At 37.0% G+C, this 14,717-nt stretch overlaps 1 protein-coding gene across 7 annotated transcripts in view; it reads left to right on the top strand.

The window, feature by feature from the left end:
• The first annotated feature begins 11,760 nt into the window (after positions 1-11,760).
• The window catches only part of LOC117406340 (glutamate receptor 4), a 96,042-nt gene continuing 93,085 nt past the window's right edge, over positions 11,761-14,717 (top strand). For 3 of the 7 annotated variants that reach the window (XR_009329328.1, XM_034923118.2, XM_059028512.1), the window contains exons 1-2: positions 11,764-12,054; positions 13,054-13,212. Coding sequence is in view for 6 of the 7 variants with exons in the window: in XM_034923118.2 (XP_034779009.1) it covers positions 11,967-12,054; positions 13,054-13,212 (247 nt within the window). In the remaining variant the exon portion in view is untranslated. Of the gene's footprint in view, positions 12,055-13,053; positions 13,213-14,717 lie in introns of all 7 variants that reach the window. The other 4 variants (XM_034923121.2, XM_034923119.2, XM_034923117.2 and 1 more) reach the window with 4 other exon arrangements.

Below are 14,717 nucleotides of genomic sequence, written 5' to 3' on the forward strand. Positions count from 1 at the left end.
AAAAATTACAGTTTCATATCTTTATGTTTGAAGCCTGAAATGTGGCAAAAGGTCGCAAAGTTCAGGGGGGCCGAATACTTTCGCAAGGCACTGTATCTTATGTACTTGTTTTATCGTCATTAAAAATGAACAACAACAGTTTTTCACAGTTTTAGAATAAGTGCCGGTGGACAATGTTTTTGCTTTTCTGGACACACTAATAAAGTAACACATTAGCATTCTACACACTGTCTTCACCCTTAGAAAGGATGTGAGATGATTCCTTATGGACTGGCTTGGCTGGGGCCCAAAATAGAAATGCGGTTAACGCTCAGAGCTTGATTATTCTTGACAGGGTGGGTCAATTTCCAAGGAGGTAGGTGCTGGTGGTCTCTGAGAGGAAGGAATATTAAAAAGAAAAGAAGATAAAGAAGAAGACAGTAGTTAATTATTAACTGCCAGATGTGAAGGGGACTGCTGGGCAGAAGCTGATCTCAGGCAACGGATAAAGATTTTTCAGCATAGAATAGATCTACTCTACTGAGATGCAACTTCCCATATTAAAGAATGACCTGTCGCTGCTTTTAAGGGTGAGACTGATTCAGAGTATGGGGATTTAGTTTGTTTGTCTAAATGGAATTTGACCTGGACATAGTGCTTACTAATCCCTGGTGTCCTGAAATCTCAAAACCTCCGAAAGAGATAGCTGCAATTAAATTTCCACTTCATAATCATTCTATTTTAGTGACCATAAAACAGATGAGAGTACATGAACAGATTGTTCACACATCTGATTTGACGTTAGGATATTGCAACTCCAGAGCTATGCTACCTTCAATCTATTCCATTGCTCTTGGCCATAACCTTCCCTAAATATTCAAAAGAATATTGTTTTAATTTCACAATACAGTACACCATGTACAGTAAAATTCAATCCAACTAATGCAAACCTAAAAACTCAAACAGAGTGAGTGATTATTCTTTGCATAGCTGTGTAATTACAGTTGTCTCGTCACTAATAAAAAGGTAACCGGTCTTAGCATTTCTGTGAAAGTTGGCATCTGTCTTTTTCTCACTTCACTCAGTTATGCTATCCTACTCAGCATTTTAGCTAAGTACCAAATAAGAAAAATAAAGAAATACAATTGAATGACCATTTCTCACAGTAATTTTTTAAGCAGCCAGGCACCGATAAGACGCTATCTTGCAATTGTTCAACCATCCAACAAGCCAGCAAGTGAACAGAAATGTAAAAAGACAAAGACAAACTGTGTTTATTTCAGAGCGGGATGTGAGAAGAATAACTTGGGGGAGACAGCATCTAAAAATACAGCATGAAATGAGTCACCTCTCCCAAAAAAAGCATGATGACAAGAAGGGGGTCATGCATGTTAATTAATGTCCTTAGGAAATGTCAACTTGTGCAAATACGAGACAGTTGACATGTAACAAGATTAATAATATGATGAAAGGGCTAATGAATTAACTTTCTGATAACAGATGCAAGATGCGGAAGCAAATATACCCAGGAATTACAAACCACTTTCTATATACGGGTCTGTAAATATGGTTAAACAAGAAAGGTCATCAATATAAATAGAGTTTCATGTGTAATAAAGCCTTATATCCACTGAGTCCCTTCTGTAATCATGGCTGCTGCAAACGTTTTTGTCTTAAATTCCGCCTCCTTGAACACACAATGTAATTAATTGGTATCATCTCAGAACATGTAACCGAATGGAAAGGCAAGGGCTAGATATGAACTGTAATGCATGATACGGCTCAAAGACAAAAGTTGTACCATTGAACTGAAGAACAAGCTCTGTAGTTGAGCAGTAAGATCTTGTCTTATGCTGAAGTCAGTATTATTAATTCACAGCTGCTAGGAGGAAATCCATTACAATAGTCCAAGCTGTAAATTCAGGATCAGAAGTGGGTGGGGCTAATACCATAAATGCATTGCTAGCTCTCAGAAAGTGATTAGACAGTTCTTTCTAGGTAAACAAATTATGTACTTTAGCATGGCAGCTGGTTTAGCAGTTTTCAAATTCTGAACCCAAGAGATCTCTTAAGCAAATGAAAATTGATAACTAAATGACATTTTATAAATTAAAGTCAAATCCGTCATTAGAGATTTGCTTCGGGACCCCAACAACTATTTTGCATAAAATATATCGTAATTTAGCGGCTTGTGTTGCAGTTATAAATGCTGAAAAATGATCCTTTCAAATTAAATAGCAAGTATATTCAGGAACAAAATGTATTTATTTCATGGTTTGCTGCAGCTACGCATTCCATTAAAGCATTGATTATCTGTTTGCCCATAACATAATTCCTGAACCCTTGCATTTAAAAAGTAAAAAGGCAAGATATTGTCTAAACAGTAGTTTAGTTATTTTGAAGTTATTTGTTTTTGTACTTATAAGTCAGACCCTTATGTCAACAATGACCCTTCTAATGTAGGATAATGTAGGAACCCTATCTTTTACATTGCTGTGAAAGAAACCAAGAACAGTTTATTGAATGTAAAACTGTATTTACTTAAAGCAGTAGCAGGTATAAAGCTGTTGGTTTGACTATAACATGAACATTTTCAAGAGACCTTATTTGGAAGTGTGCAGTGGAAAAGCAGACTGATTTTTAACTTATAGAATACCTAATGCATTGCTATACCATTCATGTGCTGTGCATGCCTATATACAGTAATCTGTCATGTATCCACCCATCATATATCTGCCATAACCATTTGTCCGCCATGATCAAGCTTCAACAACATCACCCATCTGTGCAGCGCTAATGCAAAATAGCTACAGGAAAGCGAAAGCGAGTTTTCTTTACAATTGCATTTTTTTTTTTATTTTGTAAACCTATGCATTTTGCTACTGTGTAAATTACCCGACACTAATGTAAGTGTATACAGCACTGTGGCAGGGCAGAAGCCCTGTGCATGAAGAGGTTTGTGTGTGTGTGTGTATAAATGTATATTGTAAATAGTGTGTATTTATTGTAATTAATTAATGAAGTACCTGACGCTCCTGGGAGAGCCTGCTGCTGTGTGTGATTACCAGGTGTGAATCTAATCAGTATCCATTTATTCACCTCCAGGCTGGGCTTAGTTGAAATTTGCTGTGTGTGTGAGTTTATGTGTGTGTGCGTGTGTGCGTGGGTGTGTGTGAGTTTGTGTGTGTGTGCGTGTGTGCGTGGGTGTGTGTGAGTTTGTGTGTGTGTGCGTGCGTGGGGGTGTGTGAGTTTGTGTGTGAGTTTGTGTGTGTGTGTGTGTGTGTGCGTGCATGGGTGTGTGTGTGTGTGCGTGCGTGCGGGCGTGTGTGTGTGTGAGTTTGTGTGTGCGTGCGTGCATGTGTGAGTGTCTATGTGCTTGCGTGCGTGCGTGGGTGCGTATGAGTTTGTGTGTGCGGGTGTGCGTGGGTGCGTGGGTGCGGGCGTGCGGGCGTGCAGGGATGTCAGCGAGCTAACAGCCTCTTGAAGACAAGGGCCAGTCCTGTAGGTGTTACAATCTTCTGTTAATTTAGGTTTGTTTTTTTGTGAAGGTTTCAGCAGGTATAGAAGTGCTGTAAATTTTGTGATTGGGGTGCCTTATAGCCCAGAGGAGCACAACTCCAGTCTTTGTTCTGGTTTTTGTTCCACCTGATTGAACTACTTATTTGTTGAATTGGGCCTGTTTAACCATTTTCCCAGCACATAAGGTGTTGGTGATTTAAAAAGAGCTAGAAAACCTGCTCCTTATTGGTATATTAATATTCAAGAAGAGGAAACTAAGTGAAGCCTGTCTGGTTCACCAACTGTTTCTGAACTTCTACCCTAGCCTCATTAGTCACTTGATGAAAAAGTTTGTCTTTTTTTTGTAAGTTCTGGAGACAAAAATATATAACCGGTATAGTGTTGTGTTCTTTTGTACAAAAATAGTAAGTATTTTTCAGCAAAGTGTAAAAATGTAAAATCAAATGTGCAAAAGTTCATTTTAGATTGATTTTGCATTTACTAATCTATTAAATTTGTGACTCATTATATTAGCTCTTAAGCACCTTTACAATTTTGATTCGCTTCATGTCTAGCTTTATAACTCGTAGATTTACAAACAATAGAATGTTTGGCACTCCAGCTGTAATTTACCGTATTTTTACGCTATTTCTAATCGTTTAATATATGGTTTAACATTTATTTTTAATTTTTTTGCAATAATTAAATATACGGTTTAACATTTATTTCTATGATATTTACCTTAAATCAATATACTGTCATACAGTTATTTTGAAGGTTTTTGGCTGTTACATTTAGTTTTAAAATGTATGTTACCGTTATTCAATATATGGTCAAAGAGTTATTTTGAAAGATTTTGACTGGCAACTTTGCTGTCATTCATTTCACCGTTAATTATTTTTTTTTTTTACAGTGTAGCTTGAACCAGCCGTTCCGGGAAAAACATTCATGTGATACTTGTGCTTGCATGCTGTACCAGTGTGTTTATGAGAGGTATGTGGAATCATAGTCAATGAAGTCACCAGCATACTTCTATATCCTGAAACAGGCTAATCTAACAGGACTTAACCTACAGCAGTGTGCACATGCTTGTTTGAGGAAATGGCATTATACTGCTAGCTGCTAGCCAGGGATTTTGTTATATCTTTATTTGCACTTTAGAGAACCCATGCTGCTGTGCTGTGACGGATCATTGCTAATGCAGTATTACACATTAGTCATACGTGATATTTAAAGACTACCAAGACCTTGAGCAGTTTCTTGCTATGCAAAGAAGTCATTTAATTCGTCCTTTAAAGTGGAGTGTGTCCATAGCAGGGAACACCTGAGGTATACACTGTTTAATGATTGTACTGAATATTGCATTGTCAGTAAATTCATAATATCTGGGGTTTCAATACACTTGTGGGACAGATTGCTCCTTACAATCGTTTGCATGTATTTGGAGATGGGACAATAATCTATCCAGGGACACCAATGTATTTAGCAAGCAAGGGTCTGTATGGGGTACAACATATGGATTTGTTGATCTGCATTTAGTTATGTGTCCCAATACGGGTACATATTCATGGTGAAAAATTATCCACCAAACAGTATAAAACTGAAGACTGGGAGAATAACCTCTGCCTTGCAGAGGCAGCGGTAAATTAAAGATTCTCAAGGAAACCTGGATATTTGTTTTAAAATTGCGATGGCAGATTAGGGCCCTCCAGGACCACACTTATGATCTATTTTATTTCTGCATGTCAGTGTAAAGTAACAAAAGAAGCAGAGAAAGCCTTTTTCTTGCATGTGTTAAATGCACTGAATTCACTTGAATTTTAACAACTGTATATCACTGCATATTAAATCACTGTCCTGAATGTATAATGCAAAGCTTTTAAAGTTGCTCTTTATTATGACAGTTGGATAATGTATTTTTAATGTCAGTGGAGTCATATTTTATTAAACTTCACATGAAGTTTAAGGAACCTACCTTTGATGATAAAAACAAAACAAAATGTAAATGATTTACAAAATGTAAATATATTAACACAGTTACACAAATCACATTTTTTAAGAAGATAGACTTTTTTTTAAATGCATCATTGTTAGTCTTCACATCTTTCCTGCCCAAACGCATTTCCTGTTTCATATGTCTAATTTTGAATCATTCAATTACATATTTTGTTTGTTTGTTGTTTTCATTTGTTTTGTAGGTGTTCGCAACGAGAAGCAAGCCAGAGAACGAGTGCCTGAGTACAGGAACTAGCACGGCCAGACCACCCAACGTGGTTACAAAGATTGCTACAATACCAAAACATATTTTGTTGTCCAATTCTAAAACATATTACTTACTGTTTGAAATACAGCGTTCCTTATAAATATAAGTGAGTTTTCAAATTAAATCAGTCTGTCGTAAATATTTCACTGGAAGGCAACATTTCTGTATTAATCTAATTTGAAAGAAATTGGCAGTGCCTTAAGCCATTCCTACTGGATTGTTTGATATGCAATTTTAACAAATAGCCTCTTTAATCAGTGACACCACTTCTAACATGAAGAGAAGATCATTTATTTTAACTGCAATATTGTGTGTGAGTTGTGTATGCAGATATCCTTTTCTTGGATCAGTTTCAGGACATGTGAGCAAGTAAAAATGATAGGGCAGAAACATTTAGTTATGTAGAAAAAGAAGAGTTTATTGTTGTTTACAACAACCATTTATTAATCCAGCGAATGGGTTGTAGGGAGGGGGGATGGAGGGGGGGGGGGGGGGCTTCAAGCTCTTTACAAGGGTATTAAATTAGTGAACAGGTTTAACTTTTTGCTGCTCAAAGTAATCTTCCAAATGTGTAGGAGCTTGACTTATAAAGTTCAAATGTGAGATCTGATTCAATGTGTCTCTGTATCTTGTCCATACATTTGTGGCATAAACACTAGCTAGGTTGTACTATAGACAGTATGATTCCATGTGAAGCTGATTAGAATGACCACCTTCTGTATTTGTGCATGTGAATTAATAATAATGGAAGTGACTCCAGGGATGTTAATTTTGAAATAGGATTCTTAGTTTATGGGTCCTATAGAAAATGACATTACATTTACATCACATCTGTTTGTAGGGTAATTTGAAGACTGTTGCTTATGTGTGTTTTTCTCATAACTAAGCACTCCTCAGGCTTCCCGCCCTCAAGCATACAATAAAACAGCGAAACAGAACCGAGTACTAGTGATCATCAGCTGGTATCAGAATGCCCAGTCGAGAGAAAGCCCTTCAAGATTACAGTGAATGGCTTAAACTAAAATTAGAGTGGTCAAAGCAACAACACTTTCTAATGCATTCAAAATAAACATAGTTTGGTCTTTGTTGGATCAAAATCAATGAAAATCACTTCCCGCTGTTTACTTCCCTCTGAATTCCTAATACTAACTTTCCGATCAACTTTCTCTTCAGGGAAGTACAGTTAGGCAAATGGTGAGAGCGTGGGTGTCGTGTAAAGCAGACAAATGCTCTGCACGTCCTTCACTACGACTGTCCCTGCCCTTCTGCTAATCTGAGCCAGCTGCAGATTTACTTTGTAATGTAAGGCAAGTCTTTAAAAAAGTCAAGGGGCCCATCGGGAATCGAACCTGGGGCGCTGAGCACAGATAACAGGGGTGTTACTTCTGAATCAATCAAGCGATCTAAATGGCAATGAGACAATCGTGAGTGATGTTACAGAAACACAATCAGCCATGTAGGTGCTATTGCAGACAGTTAATATTCTTAAAGCAATAACCGCATCCTATTATAATGTACAAACCCGTTTTCAATATCGCTCTCTGAAAACGATAGCGGATTTACACGTTACAACAAGCCAAAAATAGACCACATTCCAGACTGTTCAAAGTTCATAAATCATATTTGTTCAACATGAGCGAATGACTCAATGCTGGGAATCTCTTCTTAGAAAGATGGTATTTATTAAGCATGCAACAAAATAAGTTTGAAAATCACACAAAACAGTTACACAATTAATATCATCTTAAAAGCATTACAATGAGAACTAAGGTTTTAAACAAGAATTTACCAAAGAAATATTAGTACATACTGACACTACAACAAGGGATCGCACAATACCTGAATAGATATTTAAGAGTATTGTTACCTAGCCTGGAAAGCAGTCAAGTTTCAGCGTTCTTTTACCTTGTGTTTCTCCAAGTGTCAGGGCTCTTGACCTCGATGGATACTGAGGGCTGAGGGCTCGGGATACAAATTGAACATCTGTGAAACTGCAACAATGTTATACTGTAAGAACTGTACTGTGTTTTAAAGAATATAAAGCCAGCAGAAAGATTATTGCAGAAAAGGGAGAGCAGGTACTGACCTAATGTTAGAAAAAAAGCATGTCTACATGCCAGACTTAAGAAACGGGCCTCCCTTATCTGAGATCTAATCAGAGCTGGAAAGGTAAAGGGAATTTGAATCTTGCTGGAAGAGCTGATCTCCTTGAACTAGATGTTGTAAACAAATTGTTAAAACACACTGTTCAGGATAATGTTATGATATATTCCTTATTAGCTTATAAGTAATACTGTAGGTTTCTGTATTTGAATATTCTAGTGTAACAGTGGACATTAATATAGAGTCTGTGTGAGTCTGAGTAAAAAGGGAGCTGAATGGGGGTCATGCTAGCCAATAACACCTGTGAAATGAATTAACTTCCCTTATCTGAGAGCTACTGGTGCTGAAGCCTGTGTTAACTTTGAGAGAAAAGCAGAATGAGCATTTCATGTAATTAAATTAGAAAAGTGTTTACAGTCAAGTTTCTTATTTAGAAAGATTTGGAAGCAGTCTTTAAGCTAAACACAGGTATTCTAATCTAATTAACAGCATATAAGTGTAAAGGTTTTACTGTAATAGAAAACAGAAGTATTATAACAGAACGCTTAAAAATTAGACAATTTAGTATAAACTGTGACCTAATTAAAAAACATTGGTAGATGCATGAAGCTACACGCTCTTACTGAACTTACTGAAAAAAGGCCCCTCAGTTTTTTCCTGTATGAGCAAGGCAGCATTAGACCCTCGGAGATAAGCGAAAAAATTGATTTTGTCATTCGAAGTGGGATTTTGCTGGTTAGACTCCGTCTTCGGCTCAAGGTTTTTGCTCCGTATAGACTGTTATATTTCACTAATGAGAAGTACTGCATAGTACAAGAAAACAAGAAGATGATCTTACACTCATTATATAATTATGTTATTGTGACAGAGAGCGAATGAATCCTAGTCAACAATCTCCTTCCCGATCTGTGAGAGAGCTGCATAACAGGAACAGTGTGCCCCAGACTGGATGGTTAGGCAGTTCATTCCAGGGTCAGTTGGAAGCCAGCCATCCAGGAAGGGGGCGGAGTCACAATGCCAGAAGTCTAAAAAATCTAACATTATTATTATTTATTTCTTAGCAGACGCCCTTATCCAGGGCGACTTACAATTGTTACAAGATATCACATTATACAGATATCACATTATTTTACATACAATTACCCATTTATAAAGTTGGGTTTTTACTGGAGCAATCTAGGTAAAGTACCTTGCTCAAGGGTACAACAGCAGTGTCCCCCACTGGGTATTGAACCCACAACCCTCCGGTCAAGAGTCCAGAGCCCTAACCACTACTCCACACTGCTGCCCAACATGAAATAATGTGCTACTATTATGGCTTCTAAATGATGTTCATATGTTTTTTTGTTTTTTTTTTAAATTATGTCTCAGTTCTAGGTGATGCAAAACTTTTGGCCATAGCTGTTAGGTACTTTGTATACTCCCAATGTTGACTATTTCGGGAACTACAACAAATAGGGGTAGATGTAAGTATAGGCGCAGTGCAAATAATTGTGGATGCAAAATTCAAATTGCATTGAGGCCAGGCAATTATTTTGCACTGCGCCCTGTGTAAGCTTTAAAGCAATGCAAATTACTCAACACGCACAAATAATGATCCGCAATTATGATAATGAGGGTCTTAATGAGTGCATCAGTCTATTTAGCGGCCGCACTTGCAGAGTTAGGAGCACAGAGAGCAGTAAGTGCTGTATGACATTTGTGGAGCTCGAAAATCAAACCAAACAATTCCATGCTCTTTTCTTTATTTGAATGCATTTCAATATAATTGTAATGGATTAATGATGGCAAAGTGCAGAACGCCAGGTGAACACCATTCTTTAGATACGCCGCATTTTTAGAGGCCGCTGAAATCAGACTTTTAGGCTGCTAAACACGATTTACGGGCGTATTATGTGGGTTTTGTACCCGCAAATCACTTTGCATGTATCCTTACATACCCCATAATGTCTTAACAAACATGTGATAATATTTGTTCACTACCATGCTCACAAAAAATGGTGTTTCCATGGAAAACTGCCCAAGAACTTTGATTTTCTCCCTCAAAACAGTTGTGAAAATGGGATTCATCCTGTCCTTCACTTGGGTCATTTTTTGACAAGAAAAGACATTCTTACAATCTTTTCCCCAAACGTGTGCACGCTTCTACAGTTCACATAAACTGAACGTGCGCCATATAAACAGGGGGATTGGGAATGTGTTTACAACAGGCAGAGAGATAAACCCTTGACAAGGTACGTAGGTTTAGAAGTGAGCTGTGACGGTACCATAAGCCTCTTTTTGTTCACTCTGGGGCCAGTGCTGGGTCCTTTTCTGTTGGTTTTGTTCCATTTATATTTCTAGTAGTCTAATGTAACTGACTTTATTTTTGTAACTGTTTTGTATTATAGCCCCTTAGAATTCTCATTTAGTTGCAGCTACAACATAAAAAACAAATATTTGAAGTCTGTAATTTAAATTCAGGAGGGAGTTATTACCAATATTGTTTATGTGGCTGCATACAATTCAGAAAGCATATAAATGGCCATAAGTTCACAGTGAGGTGTTACAAACAAATGAGAAGCCTGTGATGCCAATATGATATGCTGGATTCAAATATTATTGTGAAAAGCAGTATTTGAAATAGCTCTGGGCAGTTCTTGATATAAAGGTACTGTGGATTATGCATTTGAAACATTTCATGATATTGCATGATCAAATGGAACAGCACCTCATTCAACTCTGCAATTTCCAAGTGTATTATGAAGTGTAACAATGAATAATGACTAGGTTTGTAACTATATCTACTAGATATACACTTGACTATACCAGGTGTGTCACTAGTGGGCTTCAAAATAACGGCTCCCTTTGTGTGTACAGAAAGTACAACAATCACGGCGCTCTTCATTCAACTTACTCTGTTATTTTGGCAGAATACAATTTATTTTGGAACAATTACACTGTTGCAGTTTTATCTGATCTCTGCTCAGCATTTGGATGGGTGTCTTCCAAAAAAGAAAAAAAAAAAAAACAAGTGCAACATGCTTGGCATAAAATTAAAGGGCACTGTGTTGTTGGTGTCATCTTTTTTTCATGAGTTTTGGACAAAGATCCCATAGCAACCCTTTAGAACCCTGTCCCTGGCTACATTCTAATTCTGACCTGGCTAAATACACACTCAGCCAGACCATCTCATTTCAAAATGTCTCCAGTTTCCCAAGAAGAATGATATTGTTGTTGTGAGAAGAACTTGTCTTGTAAAGGTGATGAAATAAAAACACAAAATCAATATTATTAATTTACATTTCATTCGTATGGCCGCATGCACTTTTCAATATGGTAGCAAGCAAATGCTAATAAATACAAAAAGCATGGATTCCCATGTTTAAAATGATGCATAATTAAAGTTGTCCTTTGACTCAAACACATGTTCCACACAAAATAATATAGCATGTTTTAATATTGATATCCTAGTTGGAGGGTTGCAGATAAAAAAAAAATGATTTAAATTCTTTACATCAAAGTTATTTTTCTTTATGAAAAAAAGAAAGGAAACATGCTTGCCTACAGACTGCTACAGCCTGAGACTATGTTTATGATTTAAGTATTTACCTGTTATGTGAGCAAAGGTCTGTCATGTACATAGCTGTATTGATGAAAGGAAGTGGTGCCACAGGATTTAGAATCCAGTCAGTGAGTGCTATTACACTAGTGGAGAGAAACTAGTACACTAGTGGAGAGAAAATGACCCTGCTTGGTTAATAAGGTACATCACTGCTTTATAGGACTGAGAGAGAGAGAGAGAGAGAGAGAGAGAGAGAGAGAGAGAGAGAGAGAGAGAGAGAGAGAGAGAGAGAGAGAGAGAGAGAGAGAGAGAGAGAGAGAGAGAGAGAGAGAGAGAGAGAGAGAGAGAGAGAGAGAGATCGCGCATGTCTCAACTCTCCATGCAGCCACTAGACGCTCCCACCACTACCAGCGAGTCTCCCCCATCTTGCATGTGCAACATTTATGCCGGACGGAGCCTCTTCTAAGGCAGTGGACACTGCGGGTAAACCACTAAGGATGGATTGCTAAAACTCGACTTCTTTTTTTTCCTCGTGTGCCATCATCCTCAATGTCTCTCAACAGTTTTTAACAAAACAAGATGAGGATTATTTGCAAGCAGATTGTCTTGCTAATTTCTAGCTTTTGGGGATTGGCAATGGGAGCGTTCCCTAGCAGTGTGCAAATTGGTGAGTAAAAAACATAGTAAATTAGTCGTACTGTGTGTCTAAGACTAGACTGTAGAGTGCAGGTTGGGGTACATGGTACAAATGGTCTTTTGTTACTGTACGTGGTACATGTTTAAAAATATTTTAAAGTCATTGTGGCTGGTAGAAGTACAAAAAAATAAAAAAATAAAGCCACTTATCTAACTGGAAGATCTTGATGTAAGATACTAATTATGTAGCCTTGTGTTTAGCCCCATATGCAATATAATATCATCTTTGTTTGTGTTGTCATAGATGTTACCCTACATTAATTTGTGTTTCAGTGTGCTTTGTTCATTTATGTTGTTAAAAAGCACTGCAGTGTCCACACAATCTGTCACACTGATGGGATGCTTTTCATTTATACTGTACCATGTATTAATTAACGTGTGCCTTTTAAAAGTTACACAGCATCCGCATGCACTCTTATTAGTGGTTTTCTTTTCCATACATCTTGTGTCTTCTTTTTCCCCCTTTTTCACGAGAGGTAGTTTTAATTTATTCCAGCACTGCATCATAATTTATCGTGGAGTACCAAAGACGTTTGCTAATGAGATTCTACTAGGACTAGCTGATTCTGCATTTCATGAGAGGCTGTTGATAAAGTTGATTCTTGTGTGTGTGTGTGTGTGTGTGTGTTGTGCATTTCAAAAAGGATATAATTTCGATTACTTAGTTATATAGGCGCAATGCTACATTTTTCACATGTTAGAAGAAGAAAAAAAACGCTTACCATGTATTTAATGGAGATAAAACCAAAGTGCAGTAAAACTACTGGTAATCTAATAATCGCAGTAAAATTGTTTTATACATAAAAAGGAATATTCTAAACGGGAGGTCATGTGGCTGATCCCCCCCACCGCTTAATAATTACAGTAATTGCTCGGAAAGTGATTCGAATAATAATAATAATAATAATAATAATAATAATAATAATAATAATAATAATAAACCTAATTTGCTGTTTATGTTTTTTCTCAGGAGGTCTTTTCATCAGAAACACAGATCAGGAATACACTGCTTTTCGCTTAGCAATTTTTCTACACAACACCAGCCCCAACGCGACTGAAGCGCCTTTTAATTTGGTTCCTCATGTGGACAACATTGAAACAGCTAACAGCTTTGCTGTAACGAATGCCTGTAAGTAAATCTGGTGACCGATTTCAATAATTTAATTAGGGATACACATTTCAAAGAGGGGGTACTACTGCTGCTGCTGCTGCTCTGAAGAGCCTGTGCTGTATTAGCTGACTGCAGTGTTCTGATAGAGTGTAGCTGCATGTCACTCAAATTGTGTGACCTAGCAGTTTGTCCATTGCAGCAGAAGGTCTATTTTAGAGTCACACTGGCCTGATGTGTGTTTCCTGTTTGGTAAAATTGCACTGCCTAATCACCAAGGCACTTGTAATATGACTTGTATTGCTGTGTGTTTTTTTAACTGATTATCGTTTTAGCTACAAACGATTTAAGTTCTATATTAATGCAGGTTCAAGTATTTCAGTGTTGTTTAAAAGTAACTGGATTTTTAAATGGGGGGTGGGGGTGATGTAAAAATAGCTGATTGACTAGAAGAATGAAATGTGATTTATCTCAGGGCAGTCTAGGTGTGGCTCCTGTTTGGTTAAATGATCTCACATTGGTGGCCCTTCTCTTACATTCCGGGTTTTCGTCAGTCCCCATCACTTTGTTCACATTTTCCTAAGGTCAGCAGTACTCTATTGCTTCTTGTTTTGATACTGCCAGTATGGCTCATACCCTGCAAAGCTATTTCATTATTGTGTGGAATCTTCAAAGCAGCAATGATGTGTGACAAAGAAAACACATTTTAGTGGGTCTTGTTGTGTCTTCATTTTTTGTGCTGTGTTCTTTTAATGTTAATATTATTTTATGATTAATTTATTAAAGATGTTTCATTCCTCATTAGGAAAAAAAAATACTGCTTATGCACAGATCTGTTAATTTGTTCTAATGGTTCATGTCTAAGAGGCACTAAATCTGAAGCAAAGCAATTGTTTAGTTTTGTTTTGTAGTAAAATCAATAGAGAATTAAGTGAGGAAAGGATTTTGGGGGGAGTTTTTTTTTATTCTCTTTAAAAAAAAGGAGATACTCTGACCTTCAAGAGGATTTCCCTGCATAGTATTCATCGACGGTACATCAGATGATTTTGGCCATAGGTGTCAGTTTCCAATTTCATCAATTCAGATATATGATTCCTGCCAACTCTGTTCTTGTACAGTACGAAAAGTTGACTGTATAAAGCATAGGGAAATGGTTCTAGCCTTGTCTGTTTCTGCAGAAGTTAATAGGTTTGGTGACATTGATGTTTATGCGGAATACATTTTTATGTGAATTTATAGACCAAACAATATACAATGTACAGCAAGTGATTAAACCAGTTTTGTTAATGAATAAATGTCAAGGTAAAATAAAGGGCTAGTTTATTTAACATCTATGTGTTTCCAATGCTTATGTGGAAAGATTTCTTTAAAAAAACATAAACAATGTATTGGTTATTGCGTTTTGAAACGTTTCTGTGGTAATGATCTAATTCTCGGTAGCCTGATACAGCACAGTTCTTAGATTATAAATGTAAACCTCTTTATATAGAGGCATAAATCTTCAGTTAAATAAAAGATGGAGAGAT

The sequence above is a fragment of the Acipenser ruthenus genome, chromosome 8 (genome assembly GCF_902713425.1).
Source record: "Acipenser ruthenus chromosome 8, fAciRut3.2 maternal haplotype, whole genome shotgun sequence".
NCBI classification, from domain to species: domain Eukaryota; kingdom Metazoa; phylum Chordata; class Actinopteri; order Acipenseriformes; family Acipenseridae; genus Acipenser; species Acipenser ruthenus.